This window comes from Ursus maritimus, unplaced genomic scaffold (assembly GCF_017311325.1).
Source record: "Ursus maritimus isolate PB19 unplaced genomic scaffold, ASM1731132v1 scaffold_30, whole genome shotgun sequence".
Taxonomy (NCBI): domain Eukaryota; kingdom Metazoa; phylum Chordata; class Mammalia; order Carnivora; family Ursidae; genus Ursus; species Ursus maritimus.
The window spans coordinates 3,923,825-3,945,830 of record NW_024425564.1 but is presented as its reverse complement, the minus strand read 5'-3'; the positions used below and the strand labels follow the sequence as shown (position 1 = coordinate 3,945,830).

Here is a 22,006-nt window from a genome sequence, read left to right as displayed (position 1 = left end):
AAAGAACGATACCCAACTGCCATGGGAAACACGTAGGGAAGACGCATACCCTCTTCTATCTCCATCTAGGATGCCAGAGGCCCAGCTGGGACTGGAAAGGGGACTCCCCAACTCAGCCTTGTCTCTTTTTCCAGTAGGAAAGATGCCCGTGGTGCTCTGCACCCCCCCAGTGCTGTGTACCTGACACACGCTAAATGCCCAAACAATGCCTCTGGCCGGTCAACGCTCACCTGGCTGCCCCGCTTACATGCTGCGGATAGCGAAGTGCTCAGGAGACGCACAGTACCCTGGGGCCTCAAGGCCCTTGGAAATCGTTTCCTCACCTCTTTGGTCCCTGAAGCCAGAAAGGGCAGCAGATCTAATCATAACCCCAGGACAAATTTCCCAAACATAATGAACCTCAGGGTCTCCGAAATAAAACTACTGACGCACATGAAAACAGGTTTCTTTTTGTGTGTGTGTGTGTTAATTTAATCATACAAATATTCATTTATACAGTAAGGAAAAACCTCCCCATCTTCATCTCCTCCCAGGCACCATGAGGCCCCACCACAAACACCCAGCCAGCTTGCTTGCTACACACCACTGTCCAGGTGCAGGGGGCAGCCACGGCTGCTCCAGCATTCACCCAAGGAAATGAAGGAAAGGCAAGGCAGGGTGGGGTGGGGAATCAGCTTGCATTTCTGAGCCCTAGGAACCCCACCATCCTCTCCTCCTGGGGCTCCAACTGAATTTGGGGATCCCATCTTGGCCACCCTCAAGCCACACAAGCTGTCTTGGTGAGGTTCAGTGATGAGCTTAAGGTTACAGCCAATCCTTACTGGGGGAGAGAAGGCTGTATCTTGTAGAAAAATACCCCGAATTCATACTGCCCCCATGGCAAAAAGGAAAAAAAAGGCATGCACGCGTACACACATCCACACACACGCCACTCCATGCACACGATAGGTTCTTCCCAGGCCTGAGCCCCTCTGCCTCCCTCGCTGGGCTCAGGCCTCTAAGGATGCCGTCTGCCTCCTCTCATGGGTGCTAGACACTGGTGGTCCTGCCCAGAGGCAGCGTGCCTTCTGGGGAAGAGTCCAAGAGGAGCAGAACCTACTGGGGCTGAGAGGGTCACTTCTACCACCACACTAGGCAGGAAAGGAGAGGGGCTCCAGGCACTGTTCAGAACTCAAACCAGTGAGAGGAGACAGAATGAATGGTACTGGTACCCCCTGGTCCTGGGGGAGCCACGGAATCCCCGCCTCCTCCTGCACGGCTTGTGCTCACTCTGGCCCTCTGTAAGGAGCTCACCTCTCCAACGATGTGGACAGAAATGGATTGCTCTTGGGAGGGGAGTCAACGTGCTTGGGACAGTGACCTTGCCTACAAGCAAGAGGAGGAGCAGGACGCCTCTGGCAGGGCCAGACCCACTAATGGTGACCTATTAAAGCCCCTGCTGAATAAAGGCGGGCAGCCCCTCCTGGGAAACAGGGAAGGGGCACCAGGCGTGGGGCAGATGAAGAAGCCAGGAAACCAGGCGATGTAAAGCCTCCCACGATCCTGCCAGCAGCAGCCTGGAGATGTGCTGTTTTGAGGGCTGGGCGTGTGTGGGCTCCGGGGTGATAGTGTCCCAGGAGGTTGGCACCAACAGTAGTGGCAATCTGGGCCTACCAGGGGCCTCAGACAAAAAGTCATGGTGAGCCCCTGGCTTGGGCCAGTGATGTCCTGGGCACCTAACAGGGACTCCCCTCTGCTCTGCTCGGGAATGGGGCACTCGTGCACACTGAAAATGGCTACTCCGGTGTGAGCCTTAGTCTAGTCCCAGACCCAGCTACCAGACCTTCTCAGCAGGCTGGCTCCACCCTCCCCCAGTGCTTCTCTAGTGGACCAAAGTGTATCCCGCCTTTTATTTTTGGGGAGGTGGGGAGGTGAAGGAGGAACTTCATACAAGCTTTTCTCCCACAATCAAGCTTTAAAAAACAGTCTCAGAAGAGGATGAGGAGGAACAAATAACACACATTTTTGGAACTCAGACACCCAGACAGAGACAGACGGGCAGGCAGACCCTCACCCACACCCAGGCTATATGACCCCTTGCAGCCGCTCATCACCTGGTCTCCCTGCTTGTCTCATACCCCCGGGCTGGGTAGGGGTGTGGTAACAGGCAGGTGACCCTGTATCCGCACCCTAGATCCACATCCCCGGCTATCAAACCAACCAAGACTCAAGGGAAGGAGGGGGTGAGAAGAAAAAAGAAGAGGGACTTTGCATATTCTTGTATCTTTGGCAGACAGCTGTTCTAGCCTGGTTCAAGCTTCCCATGGAGAGGTCCACATCTCAACCTGCTTGGAATCCACAGGATGCCAGTGGGGCCACATGCCCAAGTGGGCAGCCAGCCAAGTAACCTCTGCTCTGGCCGGGCTGCCCCTCACCCACCACCTCCCACTAGCCAAGCATCCTGCTCAGGGTGGGGGTGCTCTCATTTCATCAAAACGTGGTCTCCAAAATCACATAGTCAGTAACTCTGGCCCTTCCCCAGGACCAGCTCCCCGCTGGGGGCTGTATTTCCATACCTTAACAGCTCAGCCTCCACTAACAGGCTGTGAAAATACCACAAAGGACAATGGGAGGGAAACACAGGGAAGGGAGTTGTGTCACTACAGAGAAGCCTGGACACCTTTCCACCTGCCTGCTGCACACTTGCTGGTGAGCGGCACCAACACCTGTGTGTGTGCGTGCACGTGGCACGCACATGTACACAGCACAGAGGCACTGTTCCCAGAGTGAATGGGGAGCCGCTGTGTATGAAGAATCCAAAAGAGCAGTAAGCGTGATGGCATTTCTCTCTGCCAAGAGAAACATGGAAGAAAAGCAATTTGAGTTGTTGTAAGTGTGTGCAGAAGGACACCTCTCGGCCTCAGAAACTCCCATGTTGCCCGAGATCTGTCTTCAAGGCTTTCTCTGCCGGCCACACAGGGAAGTTTGGTCTTCAGAGAGGTTCTGATGGTAACGAGCCACAGGGGTTGATGAATACAAATGTCAAAGGTGTAAGTCAACAGAAGATTAAAGAGAAAAGAAGAGGAAAAGGGTGATAACTCATTGGCTGATGCCATCAAAAACAAATGGGGTCAGAGACTGCTGGAGTCAGGTGGCACAGGGGATGTCCTCCTGGGGCATGGGCCCGCACAGACCCCAAACACGCCATGCCAGCTTGTAACCTGAATCGCTTCCAGAGCAAGCAGCTATTCTAGAAAGGGTATGTTATCCCTTATCTAAAGAAAAAAAAAAAAAAAAGTGGGGAAAGGGGAAAAAATTAACATGTGCTCAAAACTACAACCTGTCTGTAGGCAAAATAATTTTTGTTTAAAAAGATGGCTTTTTTTCCCCCATTTGAAACTTTTTTTCCTTCCCGAGTGACCTAATGACTTGTTAGACTGACGCCTAATCAACAAAACCCAAGGCGGCTGCATGGGTTTCTTCTTAGTAGCCTCAACACCATTCCGCGATTCAGCATTCACACATGCATACTGAGTTTACTCAAAACTAGTCTGTTCTGCTTCTTCCTCTTCTTCCAGGATGGGGGGGGGGTCAGAGCCAGGGGTCCATGCGGTGTGGTCTGCAATCCAGAGGAACCCCCTGCCCTCCCCCCCACCCCAAAGTCAGGCCTTCTGTCTTTTGTTAACTTTTCTTCTTGCCGACGCCCGTTTAAGACTGGCCGAAGGGGTAAGGCCCGTGGAGCCCCTGGAAGAGAGTGAACACAGTCAGTGATGGTAAACAAAGCAGGTACAACTTGACAATCAAACCAAGTAAAAGAATCTATGGTCCCCAGTGAGCCAGAAGAAGCCCCATGGCACAGACAAAGCCCAAGGGTTGTCCTTGCCATGCAAAACCTCAAGAGGCCAACTCTCAGCATTGCCAGTCGCAAAGTGTTCCCACTCTATCACACCATCCGGAGAGAGGGGAGGTGCTCGAGGTGGGGTAGTCCTCATCTTTCACCTGCTGCATCCATCAGCGCCGACTTTCCTCCACCCAGGCCACAAAGCCTGCCTTCCTGCTGGACAACAAGGTCTCAACCTCTCTGCTGAAGATCCCTGTCCACCATTCTCTGCACCTTAACCTCAGATGTAGGCTACTTCTGGCTGATGACTCTTACACCAACAACAAGACTGCCGCAGAAACAGCAACTGTCTACTGAGCACCCAGGTAACAGGCATGGTACTAGGAGCTTTGCACACACTGTCTTTAAACCTCACCCCGTAGCCAGGTGAGGATTCCCACACTCATTTAACTCATGCCCATTTGACTGCAGAGACTAAAAGACCTGCTCCAAGTCGCATGGGTAGGAAAAGGTAGAGCCAGGGTTCAAACCCAAGTCTGATTTTTGTTCTCCCACTTTGCCTCTCCCCTGCCACGTGATAAGGTTTATTCTCAATTCCCAAAGGTATTTTCAGTGCTGCTTGTCTGGATGGAAAAGGCTTCATAGTCTCACTTTCCCTTATGTTCAGAATGAGACACCAAGATGTGCCAACAGCAAAAGCAGTGGCATGGACTTGCTGGAGAATGACCTGTGCCTCCCTCCAACTTCCCACCCTCCTCCCGGAGTGTGCTCCTTGGAAAGATCCAGTCAATGCCAAGACCTAGGAGGGCAAAAGTTAACTGGTGACCAGCCTCCCTGGGGTCCTACACCCTAAAGTGGCCTACAAGCAGAGGGGCCCTTGGACCAAAGGGACCAAATGGGTACCAAGAGCAGGTGCCTCAGCTGTAACCATGACAAATGACTGAAGGGCGTTTCCTGATGCCTGACAACTACATTATGAATCTTGAAGCTGGGCACAATTAGGAGAAGGCATAAGAATGACTGAGATGAAATTTTCCATTAACCTGATGGGATGCAGGCAGTCAGAATCTTTTTTTTTTTTTTTTTAAAGACATATTTCTTTGTGGAGGGAAAACAATGCTTGGTTGCAGGGCTGCCAATGATTAGAACCCTTTTCAGCGTGACTTAGTTTTGTTTGCTTCCATCTCCCCAGCATCTAGCATGGTGCCTGGCCCAATAGGTACCCAATAAACATTTGTTGAATTAATAACTAAAAGAAGACAGGTGTTTCCCAGACTAGTCCCCGGAGTGTCAGACACCTCTGAGTCACAGGAATATTGGCCTTCCAAAACCAAGTTTTAAAACAGCTGCTTAGGCCTGGGGACACCAGTGTCTGGGGGTCATGCCATCCATCTGGTCACAGCCTCCTAAGTCCTAGGAGCGGCAGGGCTCTCTGGAGGTGGTCGGGCTAGAGATGCAAGACCCTCCCTGTTTCCACTGCAGTGGGATGCACATGGAGCAGAACTGGGAGGGGATCTGGGTTCTACTCCCAGCTTTGCGGCCACTCACCAAGTGACCTTGAGTAAGGTCCCTTCCCCTCAGAGGAACTCAGGTTCCTCTCTAAATCTTCCCATGATTTAAAGTTCTAGGAGTCAATACAGTGCCTGGCTCAGAAGGCTGAAAAACAGGACTCCAAGAAAGAATGCCCTTTGGTCATGCTTAGGCCAGAGGTCAAAGCTGCCAAGAGAATAGGGAACATGAGATTAAAGTTTCTATAGCGTTTTCAGGGGAAGGCACTGAAATCACCTTTGCTTCTTTTCCTCCCCCACGTAAACCCTCAAAAGACCAGAAGTATGTCTCTAGCTGCTTGGTGGTTATCACTGAACAAAAAATCCCAACCAGGTGAATCTGGAGGAGGGGCAGGCCAACTCGGATGCAGCATCAACTACATACACGTCAGGTGCTGCAGGGGCACTCGAACACATTCTCTGTAATTCTCAAAAAGATCCACTGAGACAAGCCAAGATCTCCAAACTCAGAGAGGGAACCCACTCAAGGGCTCAGAACTGGTAAGAGCATGGCCACGTGTCTGCCAGCCCCAAAGTGAACTATGCCTCCAGCAGACAAGCTAAGGCTGGAACCATCTCAGTGGCCATGGTCCCACCCGATTAACAAGGGTGGGCTGGGGGAGCCAAGGGCTCTCAGTCTCCATTCTGCAGAGCCTGGTCGGAGGTCACACACACCAGAATTAGAAAGTATAGAACCTTAAAACAAGTTGTGGCTCAGTACTTCCCAGCATTTGTTCATCTGGAACAATCCACGGAAAGCAATAAAGGCCTAGAATTCCCACAAGACTTGGAACCAATACAATGCTCAAAAGTCTCTGTGCAGGAAAAAGTGCACAGACAAAAGAAAACCCGAAAAACAAACAGCATTTGTTTTCTATGAAATATTTTCCCCTAAATTTAACTCTTTGTCACACCAAAGCTCCACAGACTTCACATGGGCCTTTATAATGCAAGTAATAGCCTTGTGACTTGTCTGGAATGCTTGGAGAAGGGAGTTCGTGACTTTGCCAAGGAGCTGTTGCACATATCCATTTTACGAATAAATAAAATGGGTCCTATGCAACTGGCAGAGAGAGTAACAAAGGCATGATGAGTATTTTCAGACTTCCACGTGAGTGCCCCGGCCCTTGGACATTCAGTGAGGTATGTAACTAGCTTAGATTACGGATTTGTTGACCCTCTAAGTTAGTGGCGAAGTTCTGTGCCTTTTGAGGGAAAAAATGCTACCTAATTCCCTTTCACCCAGAGATTGGCATGTTGGAAGTTGTTGATGTTTCATTGGTGCACAAAGGTGGCTTGAGAACAAACTCTATTCCCACCCACCCCACCCTGCCAAATTAACTATCATCACTTCGAGGAAGGGAGAGGGAGCCAATTCTATTTCAAAACCACTTTATCATCTAGACTTCCCCACATGCAGGATTATAGGTGTCACAAATGGATCACAGAACACAGGCAACGCAATACCAGTGGTGGAGGAAAAGCCTGGCAGAGATTCCAAGGACAGCTTGTCCAGGGCGTCCTATGGCAGGAGGCCAAGCAGGAAGTGCCTTTCCTAACAGTGGGATGGAGGTATATTGGAAACGGGAGGCCCATCCACATTTCAGGTTCCACTGGAGTTCCAAGACCCAGTGTAACAGGTTCTGGTGGCTAATGTCTCCAACCCCAGCCAAAAAGCAGGGTTTGGCAATAGAGACAGTGTCCATTCTCTTCTGGGGTCTAGCAACTCTAGCAACTCTAGCAACTCTTCAACTTCCATCCACAGGAAAAGTCCCATATCTGACTCCAGGTCTAAAGACCAGTTCCCCAGGGCCTACCTGAGTTGCATAATTTTCAAGGCTTTCAAAGGCTACACCTAGTAGGGGACAAGAAAGTGTTCCTGGCAAAGGAGAGATAGCCTTTAGGTCCATGGGGATTGAGGTGTCGCCTGTGCTTCAGCCTTCCCTAAGCTTTACACTCAACAGCTGTAGTAGCGGTGAGCCCTAGGACCTAAGTTCTGCTTGGCTAGAGGGCAGGCAAGCCCTCTTAAAGCACGGAAGCGCCATACCCGCCAGCTAAGACAGTGTCTGGGGAAGACAGTTCCTTGGTGTCTGGGGAAAAGACCTCGGCCTCGAGCCAGCTGAATCATCACAGTAGTTGGGCCGGGTCCTGAACTGCACTTCCATGATGGAAAAATGACTGAGAGCCCTAATTTGGCTAATATTCTCAAATATTTTAAAATATTTTTAGAAGACATTTATAGACATAAAACATAAATTCAGTCCCATTCACCACAATCTCCTAAAAAGACAATTTAAGATTCAGTACTTGTGATTCTGTTCTCAAGCAAACCTAAACATAATCTCTCTCTGATTTTAAATCACAAAAGTTTATAGCTGCCCCTGGGGACCAGCAGAGTCACTCCCAGCCAGTGATCTGGTTATCACTGATCGCATGTGAGTGTGCACCTGCAAAACTTCTCCTAAAATTATAAAGAAATCTAACTTTTCCTCAAAAGAGTATTAAAAATTGTCACTCAGAGAAAACACTAACTGTAGCTAAACTACTAAAAAGACAGGACACTAGTTCGGTTTGGGCTGGAATATTTTTTAAAAGTTTCTTCATCAATTTTCAACAGCAGGAAGTGTGGGGCTATCAGGAGAGCAAGCTGCCCTTGAAGAGGGTGGAAGCTGCTTCTGCCAATTCTTCATGCCTCGCAGACGCTAAGCCTCACGTATCAGTAACACGAATGAGTGAATGGCGGTGAACTACTCTGCCCTGGTGAGCCATCTGTTTTTTAACATTTAACGTTTGGGGCGGGGGGGGGGAAGAAAGAAGGCTGAAAAGCCTATTGAAACAAGGGTGTCTTACAAGGGCTTTTTGGGGTGCACTTTTTCTTTCTTTTTCTTTTTTTTTTTTTAAGATTTTATTTTATTTATTTGACAGAGAGATAGCCAGTGAGAAAGGGAATACAAGCAGGGGGAGTGGGAGAGAAAGAAGCAGGCTCCCAGCAAAGCCGGGAGCCTGATGCGGGGCTCAGTCCGTGGGGCTCAATCCCAAGACCCTGGGGTCATGCCCTGAGCTGAAGGCAGACGCTTAACGACTGAGCCACCCAGGCGCCCTGGGGGGTGCACTTTTTCTATTTGAAAGCTAGTTGTTTAAAGCAACACAACATGGAGACTTTCACATACCTGTCTTTATTTTGCTTTTATTTGTGATTTAAATAAATAAAAAGGGTCACACACGTTAATAAAGACAGGAGCAAACGCGGCAGGGCTGTGGAACACGCCGCTCTCCTGGTGTATACCGATGGCAGCATCAGATAACACCTCGAGGGCCCTCCTCCTCCTCACTTCCTGCGCCAATCCTGGTCAGGCAGCCTCTGCCCAGTGCTCCTTTTGTATCGCTAAGTACACTGAACGCAAACACAGAAGAATACGGGGTTTAGGACTAAGTTCTGTCCTGGTCCTGTACTGCAAACACGATGTGGTGGAGCCCTGCTCACACGGCTGGCTCGACTGCCGGTGCCCTCAACAATCCTGTTAGTCTCTCATTCGAAATAAAATCAAGTCTCTACCGGAGTCCCAGGCAGGGCGATGAGGGCTCTCTCAAGAATATTCAGACCGGGACCCTTCCCTCCGCAGCCGTTGACTGCTCAAGGCGGCTTCCTACTGGAAGAGCAGGGCCACGTTAGCGGGACAGGAACTTCTGCAGATGCTTTTACACTGGTGTTCCAGCCACTTTCATGGGACGGTCCTCGAAATTCCAAAGAGACATTCGATTCGCTGGCTAAGGATGAGTATGAGAACCAGCCAAAGAAAAGTAAAGAAGCCTATTTTTATGCACGAGGGCCTATCATGGGGCAGGCTCCGTTCACAGTCTTCTTTCAGCCTGTGCCAAAACTGCTCAAAAGCTTGACACAGTCATAACTGTGATGAATTAATTTTTTTAAAAAGCCCTGCAAAACCATTTTTTATACTTACTTCTGTAACACAGTTTTTCTCTTGTTCTTAACTAACTTCTACAGTCCTGCTGGGGACCTTGTCATCTATCCATCGTCTTCCCTCTATCCATTCATCCAATCCCTCATCATGCAGCCCTTATTCTTCCTCCCTTCACCATCCATCTTTGCATCCTCCCTCCAGTGCTCCTCCCATCCATCCAGAGCTCCCCATGGCCAAAGGCAACTCCCAGAGGACTCACCTACCCGGTGGCAAATCAAGAAAATCACCATAAAGAATAAAACTCAAACATCATTGTGAATGAAAACACATTATTTAAAGTTCTACAACAAGGAGATGAAGGATACTGGCTGGGTTGGACTTCCCCATTTCAGTAAAGACTTCAGAAAAAGTTATTTACAATTTGGACTTAGAGTTCCCAGATCCCATGTAATTAAGCAAGTGTGCTAGAATCCAGGTGGGAGGCTGGCACACAAGCTCTCTCATGGCCATCTTCCAGGGTAGAGAAACTTCCTAAAAAGGAAGAAAGACCTGGTAAGAGTCTCACTGGGGAGGTTACCCAAAAGGAGAGCAGCTTATCCAAGTTTCTAGCCCTGTCACCACTGGTGCTGGCTGTACCGTGGGGGTTCTGCTGAAGCAATGGGTGAGGCTGTTGGTCCCATTTCCTCTTAGAATTTCCATCCGAACTCCTGTAACCTTCCATCAGTTACCCCTTCCTTACAAGATATTGTGTTCTCTCTCCTCTCTTACAGTTCATTCACAGAATCACCCCCTGCCCCCCAAATGTCTGGCTGATTGAGGCAGGAGAATAAACTGGACTCTCCTTGGTCTCATTCAGCCACATCTGCTTTCATCTTGACACTACCCTGCTCAAGAGCATTGCTGTCACTCTGCTTCCTTTCACATTAAACGTTGGCTTTCCTTTGCTTGGCTTTCAAAGGTCTTCCTTCAAAATCTGCTCCACCCTCTTTAAGCACACCGCACACCGCACTCCGTAGCCAGGCTGGCCACTGTCCCATGAACACACCCTGCCTGTGGATGCCTCTGGGCCTTCCTATGTGTGGTTCTTCTTCCCTTCAATTCAGTTTGAACCTATCATCTACCGAGGCACCACTGCCTTCTCCGTCCTCCAAATTCATATGAACACTTACTTAAAAGTCAACTGGAACTCAATATACCGCTTCCTTACTGGCTGTTCGTCTTTCCTATGAGCTAGTCACGTCATGTATACACTCAGACAGTAAATTCTTTGATTTTACTGGGTTAGCATGGGTCAAGCACCCAGGAGTCCTCACCTATTAACTCAATAATATCAAAGCTATCTTTGTATGAAGCAGTTTAAATTGGCTCTTGGGCAATGAAATTACAGCAAAAAGCCCAAGACCCTCAAGCCTTGCAAGTAGATGTGTCCACAGCTTTGGAAAAAGTCTCCCTTGCAGCTGAGCTTCTAAGGAAGCCCATGTTCCCCCCTGAGGTCCAACAGCTCCCAGCTCGTAACCTCGCATTCCGCACCTGTCCTGCTAGAACACAGTTACAGAAGACTTAGCTGAGAACGAGTTACTTGAAACCCGAGCATCTATACAAATTCTCACACTTCTGAATTTCACTTGTCTGTTTGAACCTGTAATTTCACTAGTCCGACTTTGAGAACTTCCATCAGAAATTAAAATGCTAAATTCAGAGTATAGGAAAGAAAACCTACCCTTACAACCAAAATAAAATACTCTGACAATCCTGGGAACACTGGCTGTGTTTCGGCTACAGGAGTGCCCAGCGTCAGACCAGTTTAAAACAATGCTCAGAGCCCCAAAGCAAATAAAATGGAGCTGAACAGCTTTGAAGCTGTTGAGGTACAAAAGGGAGAGTTCCTGGAGATACTTTTTATTCTCAGACAGTAATGTTACAAACAACAAAAGACATTTTCTAAGGCTCATGGTGTTTGCTTAATTTATTTTTAAAACGCACACATGACCCATGCCAATGCAAACACCAGCAAGGCTGGGAGCACTTTCCTGGCTCCTCTGGGTTTTCAAAAGAGAGTCATGGTAATATCCTTAAACCAGAGTTTACTGACAATCCCTTTCTGGTACAGAATGTACTAATCGGCCAGCGAATGGGGCAGGTTCCTCTGTTCTGCATTGCTTCCTCCCTGGTCACAAATTCTTCTGGAGCTCCTAAAGATGAACAAGGAAGTCTCTACAACCTGGTGCTAAGTGTATAAACTACCTTCAGGGAACAACCACCAGACTTTGCTTCTGCCAGCAAACCTCATCAGACTGTGGTCTAGAAGAACGTTAGACTCACACTGGGTCCCTGGGTTCCAGCCCATGCTCCACCCCCAATTTGCTATGTGAATGTGAGCAAGTCACTTATGACTTCTGTATTATTTTGTCAAATGAAGGCTGTAACTACAGAAGACGTGAGACTGTTATGGATTGAGAATAAGTACAGTAAGCGTGCTTTGAATAACATGAAGCAGTCTGTTTACATGTTAGACAGACAGTATTAAGCCCGGTCTGGTCTTTGGACCTCTTCTCTATCTACATCAATGGTTCACAAGTAGGGCGAGTTTGTCATCTCTCTGCCCAGGGGACAGCTGACAATGTCTGGAGATATTTTTGGTTGTTATGCTTGGGGTTGGGGAGGTACTACACCATGTTCTGGGTCAAGGCCAGGAATGCTGCTAAACATCTTACGATGCATTTAGACACCCCCCACTCGCTGCCTCAAGACATACCTGGCCTAGAGTGTCAATAGTCTTAGTACTTTGGCTGAGAAACCCTGTTCTACACTCATCACTTAGTGGACTGCAGCCAGTCTCACAGCATTAGATATAATCCTTATGTCACAATTCCCAAATTTAAATCTCCACCCAGACCTCTCTCCTAAACTCTATATACAACTTGGATATACAAGGCGCACTTGACATCTCCATTTGGATATTTAAAGAAATCCCCCGTGTGCTCCAAATGGAACTCCGGACCTCTCCCCACTTCTACCATAGCCTTTTCCCTCTCCACTGATGGCAATTCCAGCCTTTTAGTTGCTCAAGCCAAAAACCTTGGTATCATCTTTACTTCCTTCTTTTACATCCCGCTTCCAAAGGCAGCGGCGGGGGGGGGGGGGGGGTTATTTATTACCTCTCTGCTCAAAACCGTTTAATGGTTTCCTCTGCCCCTCAGAGCAAAAGCACAAAACTTTAGAAGGGCCCGCAAGGCCTCCATGATCTGGTTTCCGTCCTCTGACTGCATCTTTCTCTACTCTCCTCCTTCACTCTGTTCCTTAAGTAAAGCAGGCAAACCTCAACCTCAGGGTTTGTATGGATTGTCCCTTTGCCTAAAATTTGCTTTCTCTAGATAGCTTTTGTTGAAATAAAATCTGACTTTAAAGGGAACATGGTAGCCCCTAAGTATGTTCTAGTTCTAAAATATTAAGCATGTTCAAAGGGGGATTTTAAATTCATTCCAGAAACGTAAAACTTCAGAGCCTGTATCTTTTGGCCATAATGAAGGAACACAGACAGGTCGTGTGACTTCAAGAGATAGAGGTGTTGCCGTCCCAAGAGTGACTTACTGGAAACTGAATGTCAACAAAAATCTAAACCCAAGTAACTATGGAGGTTCTAGGGAATCTTTTCCCTTGCGAGCCTAGAGAGAAAGACTGGTTTCTATAGTTGCCATAATAGCTTGTGAGGGGAGGGGGCTTAGTAGTAGAGAAGTCACATAATATCTAGTCTTGGCTTGATCTTCACGTGAAACGTAGCACTATATCATAGAAAGCATTCTCCCCCTAGCCCACAGCTGTTAGCTCCGCTGGTAAGAATATGTGCTTGAACGCCATTTACGACAGGGAAGCCATGTAGTACACTGTTAGAGAGAGCGGGCTCAGGAGTCAAAAACAACTGCTTTTGCTCATATGCTAGTTTTACCACTTCCGAGCTGCATGACCTTGAGCAAATCACGGCGCCTGTGTTCTTCACGCCGCAGCAAGTGTAAAGGAGGGAAAAGAGCAGGCCCCGCACCACGTGCTGCTGTGTGCACTCAATGAGGTAATGCCTACCGAACACTGCGCCTGCTGCCTCTGCGGAGCGAATGCTGGCGGCGGGGAGGAAGGGAGGTGACCGGTGTTTTTGTAATCAACTTTGTAGAACTACTGGGCTCCTTCAACTACGTACATTGATAATTTTAACAATAAAAATTAAATTCAAAAAGTTCTTGGCACAGTGTACAGACACGGTAAGTGCTCAATAAATGGTAGTTTAGCTCTGATTACTGCATTCCGACCGGCCTCTGCCTGGGTGTCCTGTGCTTTTGCTACCCATCCCTTGCAAGAAGAAAACAAAAGCTGGATAAAATACCAAGAGATGCAAGTTTTCCTTCTAGCTTCTCTTTGAACCATCTTTAAACCTTTTGTGAAAGGGTCTGCATCTGAGAGCAAAAACTCATCTCGTGGCAGTGGGAAGGTCACACTGCCCTCCAGCCCCTCACATAACCAATGAGCCCTGCTACAGACACCAAGCACCCGCCTTGTGGTCAATTTCAGGGCCCTCTGAACTGGGCACATGTTGAACCCAATTCCATTATGTTACCCCAAACTCACCCCTTATTATTATGTTAAACTGGCTACTTCAAAGTAGTTGATAAGATCCACCAGCCACTATAGCCTCTGGCCCACAGAGCAAAAGATTTGCCTTTTGCAAACCTCCCCTGGTAACCTCTACTATGATTTCTAAACTCTTACCTAAACAGAGGGAAAGTAACTCCCCTATGCCTTAGTCAACACAGATAGCAGCAGGTTAGGAAAGAGCTGACTTCCGATGCAATAAAAGCAGACTGACTCCTGCTCTAGCTCCATACCCAAACACACTAAAGGGCGGCTGTCAGCCGGCAGGGCAGATGGCACTCGGCAGTGGCTGACGCTGGAGGAGTACGATGAACCTCCCCACAAAGATAATAACAAGCTTCTCCTTCTGCACCAGCACTTGGCGGAAGTAATAACAGTGGCTCAGACTGTAATCCAGTTTAAACGAGGACTATATGACATACACGCGCTCCAAACATTTTCTTAAAGTAAGAACAAACACAAAATAAAAACCATAGGCCAAGTAACAAAATAAATGAATTTGGGATTCTTTTCAGCTCCCTCAGTGTAAATTATTACTCTTTTTTTGAGAAAGGAAGTGAACCATTTGGCCTTCCTCAAATACAGCCCCTTGGTTTTTGACAGCCACACTCTTATTACCATCTGTCCTGAATCAGACTGTTTGGTGTCTTTTTCCTCTGTAAGGCCTTCTCAGAAAGCATTTAGAGATTAAAAAGTTACTGCCAAATAAGAAAAAAAAAAGCATCTGATTTTAACAGGACTTATTTTCTCCTTCCACACCTCTATAAATTGTTTTTTTACTATTCTCACACTGTCCAAACAGAAGCTATCCTGGCCTCCAGGGCTGAGTCAGAGAGCTAGAATTCACGGCAAGACTAGCCTTGAGTCAACAGAGTGAGCACCTATCCTACTGTGACTGTTTGTCTTCAGAGGCTCTTGAGCTAATCACATAAAAAGGGTTCAGTAAAACAGCACCTAACCTTCATCAATACTTGATCTGACTGTTCACATGGGACAGGTCAGCCACAATTGAGCCGACAATGAGGTCAGCCAATTTCTAACAAAGGCAAGGAGTCAGATTTATGAATATTTGGAGGTCAGCATATACTTACTTTTCTGCCTCCCTCTGACAGCTCTCACACAGGGAGGCGCCAGGCCCTCTGGGCTTGTGGGATGGAGCTAGAAGCTGGCATTCCCACCCAGGGCTCCCCCTGGACACGGAGCACTGAGTCCAGAGAGCTTACAGTTACTCAAGTACGGCTGGGGAAGGGCTCCCAGGGTGTCCAGTTCCTGGCACTGACATATGTGCCATTATGCGGACATATCCACGCAGCCCTCATAGAACAGGCGCATGAAGCAATCTTTTCATTCCATCCCACCAACCTTAGCAAGTTAAACTGTAACTATGGAGGCAGTAGGAAACCGTATCTGCCTCTTATAACCGTGGTCATGGGCTTCCAAGAGCATCACATTCTTTCCCAGCCTTAACGGCAGGTAGCGAATTTCTTTAGAGTAAGTCAATCTATTGTCTACTCTGATCCCTGACACCAGGGCATCAGGTACTCCTCCTCCCCATAAAGACGGCATCTGGGGTGAACTGAAAACACATGCCCCAACTCTAGAGCCCAGGGGTTTCTTTCATTCCTTCCACTCACTTATAAATAAAAGAGTGCTAGTAAATACAAACACCACAAAGTTTCTGCACCCAAGTTCTTATTTTTACTAACCAGAAAAAGACGTCACTACTCTAAAGACTCAATGAACAAAGTAAGTCTTCAAAAAGAAGATGCCACGGGCAATCTTCAGTTTACATTAGAGCCACTTATCTTATTTCAACTCTGCTGTTTTTCACTCCTTGATGATACTAATCATCAACTCAGTAAATACTTTCACTCAAAACAGCCTCCAGCCCAACCGGAGGATCCAGGGAGAGCCCAGGTTCACCTACTAATAATACACATTTTAGCAATGTGGCACCTTGGTTTAGAATCCCAGCTCTGCCTCTCAATGGCTATGTAATACTGAGCAAGTTCCTAAGTCCCTTGGAGCTTTCGTTTTCCTGTCAAAAAAATGAGATGATACATGTGAAGTACACGGCAACACACCTGGCACATAGGAAGAGTTAAAATCGAACTGTGGTATACCTGACCTCATCACTGTGTCAAGTATCATCTTCAAGTATCCCCTTGCGCAGAATCAAGCACGCCTGCCTTTAAAAATAAACAGATCTATAGTCTCAAGCCAAACACAAACGTCTGGAATTATGAATAAGCTCTGCTTTAAGATGCCCATTTAAGTACAGTCCCAATTCTTGTCAAAGCCATCTGTGATTTCATCCACTGCCCCTCCAAGGAAAGCACTGCAAATGACCGAACCCACCTCCATTGTCTGTAACCCACCTCTCCTGACCACACATCTCTTACGCACTCTGCCCTCAGCACTTAAACTGTTCACTGTCCTTCCTGTCTTTCCAAATTTATCCTTTGAAAAGCCCTTTCCATCAACGCAATCTCTTCTTCCTCTCTGCCCTAACTCTAACCCACAGCCATACACGCGAACTGCACATTTTGACTGTGTTCTTGTCTCTCCGGACTTCCTGAATGACTTGTTCTCTACCTGCTGTGTGCGGGTCTCATCTCTGCTACTGTACTGTAAGCTGCTAGCTGTTACAAGCCTCCTCCTGAACAATGTACACGGACCTCAACAGTGCACAGACGTGTTAATACTTAGTGATGTCTGTCTACACCCTAACCCTGTTCCTAAGGAGGCTTAAGAGGAGGAGCTGACTTAACTTTAACCAGAAATGCTTTCAGAGAACTTGCCAGATGCTCACATAAGTGCACTCTGAATAAGAGTCTGCTTAAATTAAGAAACAAGAGGGGCGCCTGGGTGGTGCAGTCGGTTAAGCAAGTGTCCTGCTCTTGATTTCGGCTCAGGTCATGATCTCAGGGTCATGAGATCGAGCCAGGCCTGAATCAGGCTCCTCGCTCAACAAGGAATCTGCTTGTCCCTCTCCCTCTTCCTCTGCCCCCTACCTCTAAAAATAAATTTAAAAAATATTTTTAAATAAAAGAAAGTAAAGAAAGAAACAAGGGAGGTTTCGGTTTCTCTTTGGGACCTAAGTGCTACATTCTCAATGCATTATAGCCAATAGTCTCCTTGAATATCATGTCCAATGAGAACCTTTTCTCTGTGGTTCTTGCAAATACTACTTCTAAATGATTCTACAGAGTTCATGAAAAAAAATTAGGTAACATACCATGAATTCATCAACCTCAAGAAATCTCAATAGCCTCTAGCCTTACCATAGCCCAGTCCTTAAAACAACAACAACAACAACAACAACATTGTGAGGCTGACCTCCTGCCAACCCCACTGCACCTCTCACCCCCCCAAGGCCAGTGCAATCATCACAGAATTGGCAAAAAGGCATCAGTCCCCAAAGGAGCTGCAAACAACTAAAAGGTTCACGACTTAGAAAGATGAGTGCGGTGCCCTGGCCAAGAACACCAGCCGACTCCTAAGACCACAGTTACTACTGAGCCAGGTGGCTCACAGCTGGGAGAGGGGGCTTCCATGATACCAAGCACTAGAGCAACTGGTTTTTGCCTCCTCTAACTCTCATCTTCCCGTTAAACCCAATTGCAAATTCCAGTTCTAACAGGACATGCTTACCCTAGGGTTTGGCTCACTTACCACCTGGAACAGTCATACTCTGGATGGTTAAATTTAAGGAGGAAAAATCTGGAGAAATAGCAGCTCAGAGAAAAAACCTTTTATTGTGGTGTTATGATGTGAAGTCTTAACTCAAATACAGGCAATTTACTGTCTTGCCGATTAACTTCTCTTATATCCTGTATAACTCACATGACTCCACAGAATCCTTTATAACAACCACCCAAACAACCAAAAAAATCAATCCTTTGTTACACCACTAGTGAATGAAGTCTCTCTTACTAGACTGTGTAGAGAAATAGGATTCACATCATCAGGTTTCTTAATTTGCCTCTTGATCTGGACCATATATAAAGCATTAGTCAGAAAATACCATTTTTACAACAGACAATTTGTCCCTCAAATAAACATCATTTTATTTTTCCAAATTTGAGGGTAAATGCCAACATGATGCAAGGGCAGACTTAACAGTTTTATGATTCTATAGGTGGGATGCTGGGCCTAATACACAGCATTATTAATCAGAGAATGCATAGGAATGCTCACAGGCCCATGCCACACGAAACACCTAGAACAGTAAAGCATCAGCGCTTTACTCAACCAACCCAAACCAACAACCAAGAACCATCACCACCTTAGCAGAGTGTGGAAGACGCTGTTTCATCAGGTAGCAAGGAGAGAAGCGGGTCAAGAAATCAAACACCCAGGGGAGTGTCTCAGAACAATCATATTTAAAATCATGGTGAACTCAATAAACAATTCTCTCACTTACTGCCCCACACGTAAAAAGTCAAAATATCACTTGGGCCACTCTGGGTTGTGGGTGAGGAGGTAGATGGGCCATGAAAGACTGAAAATACATCGACAAGAAGACATGCAAACAAGATAAGTAAAGCAAAAGCCCAACAACAATATTTAGGATAAATAATTGAGTTTGTCTTTTTTCCTTGGAAAAACAAAGCCCCACCCAAAGCCAAAACAAAAACAACAAAGTAGGAAGCAATTCCAAAAGCATGTTGTTGTTCTAGGCTTAGTATACATTTACACTGGAAGGAGAGCTGGTGATATTTTGACTTTCTTTTTTTTTTTTAAATGTTAAAGGTAAAAAGCTTTGTTCTTTCAACACCCAAACCAGAGCAGAGAGACAGTAGTAAATTATAAATGTGGATAAAGTAACATCCACAGGACAGGAAGACTGGGGGGGGGGAGGGGAGAAGGGGTAGGTTTTTGTATTGTTGCTGTTGGCAGGAGAGCTAAGCAGTCTTAAAGAACATTCTAGGCTTCTAGGTTTGCCATGAAAGGGTATCACAAATCCCAAGGCCCACCACCTACCCCTTCTCCTCTTCTCCGAGGGCACCTACCTTACTGTAAGTCACTACTGATAAGTTGTTTGCGTGACTGCTGGGGGACAGATTTACAGAGTTCTGTGAGAGTCTATTCTCATCTTGCTCGGTTTGGTCAGGAGCAGGAGCCCATGTGTTTTTGCTGATCGAGTCGAACCCGGAACCCCCAGGGTCTTTTAAGTTGTTTTCATCTGATTGTCGGTTCTTTTGGGGAGAGGCAAACGGGTTGAAGTTTCCTTCTACCTTGCGATGTGGCTGTGTGTTGAACTCCGTTTCAAAAGATGACAGCTGCTGCGTTACTCCTAAAAGTCCACCCACCTCCACACTGAGAATCACCCAGATGACATCTGAAACAAAAAGGCAACTCATGTCAATGACAGGCATACCCTCAAGGCTCAAAGCAGCCACCACCAGAACCCCCAAATGCCACCCAAACCATAGGAAGAAATGTCTTTTTATGTGCTAATTTTAAAAGCAAGCTGACAAAGTAGCCTAGTACATTTGCACTGCATGCATTTCTACATTTTTGGTAATGTCATGTTCAAACTCCAGTACACTTTCAGTACAGGTCTATGGTAAGACCCGTGAAAGTATTTGTTAAAAGGTTACCAGTTGATTCTGATGCACAGCCATATTTGGAAATCACTGCTCCAGAGAACAATGATCTATAGATAGAAACCTAAAAACTGTTTTCCCAGAATTATAAGCTCTTTGTGGTTTTTGCTTTAGCTTGAATGTATGTAACTTAGAAAACTCAAGGCAGGCATAATTCTTAAGCCAAAAGATACTTATAATTCCTAGAATTGCAACCTATCAACGACCCCCTCCCCCACCTCTTTGAGCAATTTAGAGTGACAACATATCGTCCAAACTAGGACAACTGAGAGTAAAGGGGGAAACAATAACGACAGCAGGACACACGTGTAAACCAGCACTAACCCCGACTATTAAGGCAAGTATCACCTGGGTTTTTTTCTCTAATGATCTATGTGATCAAAGGATGCCAAAAATTTAATATTTCTAAATATTAATATATTTCTAAATATATTCTAAAATATACTCTAAATATATTCTAATTTAATCTAATTTAACACCTTCTAAAATAACCTAATTTAACACCAACTTTGCCTTTGTCATATAGGGAAACCCCACCATCTACACTGAAACCATAAGAGATTTGTTTTAAAAAGATGCACCACAGGACTTTTGGTCATAATTCAGTTATTTCCTCAACTGCCGAAGCCAAAGGTTCAAACAGAAGAATAAAGAGACAGTTTCATTTGATGTTCTGCACCTCAATTTAGAAAACAGTGACATCAACTTTCCTGCTGGAAAGCTTTTAAAAAGCAAGCTACAGTAAGGCCCAGAAGCTTTTAAGTGTAAACCCAGCTGAAACAAATGTGAAAAGTTGTCCAAGGCTCCTAAATAACTGCTGAATGATTGATAAGAAAAGGCTAATAAATTTCATCAGTTACCTACACCAAAATACAGATAATATTAAGAATAGGGGAAAAAAAAAACCCACAAACACTAAAAAGAATAGTGAAAGAAAACAAGGAAAACCCTCTTGGGCTGTGCTTATTCTCAATTTTCAATCTGGGTTCGGTCTCTAATGAAGGCCTTAAATACTCTGTGTTCAGTGGTTTGCGAGCTCCATAAAAACTTGGTCGTCTGTGAACAGCTAGGAGCCAGAAGCCCAGTAAGTGGAGACGCAGTGACATCTGCTGTTCACTTCTGGAATTTGCAACTCTGCAGCCACTAGCGGCACAAGCAGGACACCAAGGAATGGTAATCCATTCCAGACGCTTTTCATGATGGCATATGTGAGTCCTCATGTAAACTAGTGCCACAGAAGCTCAACCTGCTAACGCTGGAACCCGGGATAGGCAGCACGCCACTTCGCTCGGAAACGTGGGATGGTGCCAGGAATGCTGGGGCAGAGGACTTTCATTCAAAGCTCTAAGTCCAGCTCATCAACCAACATGACGTAGGCCTTAAAGAACAGTTCAGTGGCAGGCAGCTGAGGGAGATTCATTCCATGCCTTCCTAGCCTCGCGTTCTAACCAAAGGCAACATCTCTTCACTCTGTTCTTTGCTTTTCCCAAATTGATGTGCCCTATCTTACAGTACATTAATTCTTACTTCTCTCTTACCGTCTCTTTTCCAGTCCTTTTGTAAGTACATGATATGTTTCACATACTCAGTTACAGGTCATATGCCTCCTTCACTGTGCTCAGGACACTAAATGCTTATGAGAAGAGAAAGGACAGTCTTCTGAAGACTGTTATCAGTGTATGAGACTAGTGACACTTTCCCCCCTGGCTTTAAGAACTAAAGCTTCTTTCACATAGCTCATTGGGCCATATCAGACATAAGCCACTGCACTCTCTCACCTTGGCTATTCTTCTGTACTGCTCACAGATTTTACACAGTACCTCTAAAGAGAAGGCCATTTAAGAAACCACTGATTCATAAACACCAACAATGAACACTCTAATTCTGATCCTCCCAAGTTATTACCATGATGGGTCAGTATGAACAGCAAAATATTCCTTCTACACAGTGCAATCTGACCCATCTAGGTACTACCGCTGGCCCTCCTGTTTTAGAATGTGTTCATCCTGTGCACAGTGTGAATGAGTGTGTTAATCAAATAAAAAGGGTGATAAAAATGGACCAGATAAGCTTGTTTCAGAGAGGCTGACCATTTCCAATTCTTGCCAGAATGCCTTAATTACTGAGATAAGAACTGTCAGCCACATATTTTACTATTTGTGATGATAAAATCATAGCTGTAAGGAATCTTAGGGGTCATCTAATGGAATGGCTGCACTTTCTACATAAAGGATCTGGAGGTAGAAGTGATGGGCCCAAGATCGGACTTCAAGTTAAAAGCCAACTTACATGAAGAACAAGAACACTCAACTCTCAGAATAGCTTTTACAACTCATACTCATTTTTCCTCAACAGGAACTTGGGAACCAAGAACCTAGGGAACTACAGCCCATTTTCCAGGCCATAGTATCTTTACCCACAAACACATATGATCTTTGGTACCAATAACAAGAATGGGCCAAC

The 22,006-nt window shown here is 46.2% G+C and overlaps 1 protein-coding gene across 2 annotated transcripts in view; it reads right to left on the bottom strand.

Moving 5' to 3' along the window:
- Positions 1 to 447: 447 nt before the first annotated feature.
- ILRUN (inflammation and lipid regulator with UBA-like and NBR1-like domains) overlaps positions 448 to 22,006 on the bottom strand; it is an 88,043-nt gene continuing 66,484 nt past the window's right edge. For both annotated transcript variants that reach the window (XM_040644737.1, XM_040644736.1), the window contains 2 exons: positions 18,947 to 19,275; positions 448 to 3,723 (listed from right to left, as the gene is read on the bottom strand). In XM_040644737.1, the coding sequence (XP_040500671.1) occupies positions 3,688 to 3,723; positions 18,947 to 19,275 (365 nt within the window). In that variant the 3' untranslated portion in view covers positions 448 to 3,687. The remainder of the gene's footprint in view (positions 3,724 to 18,946; positions 19,276 to 22,006) is intronic.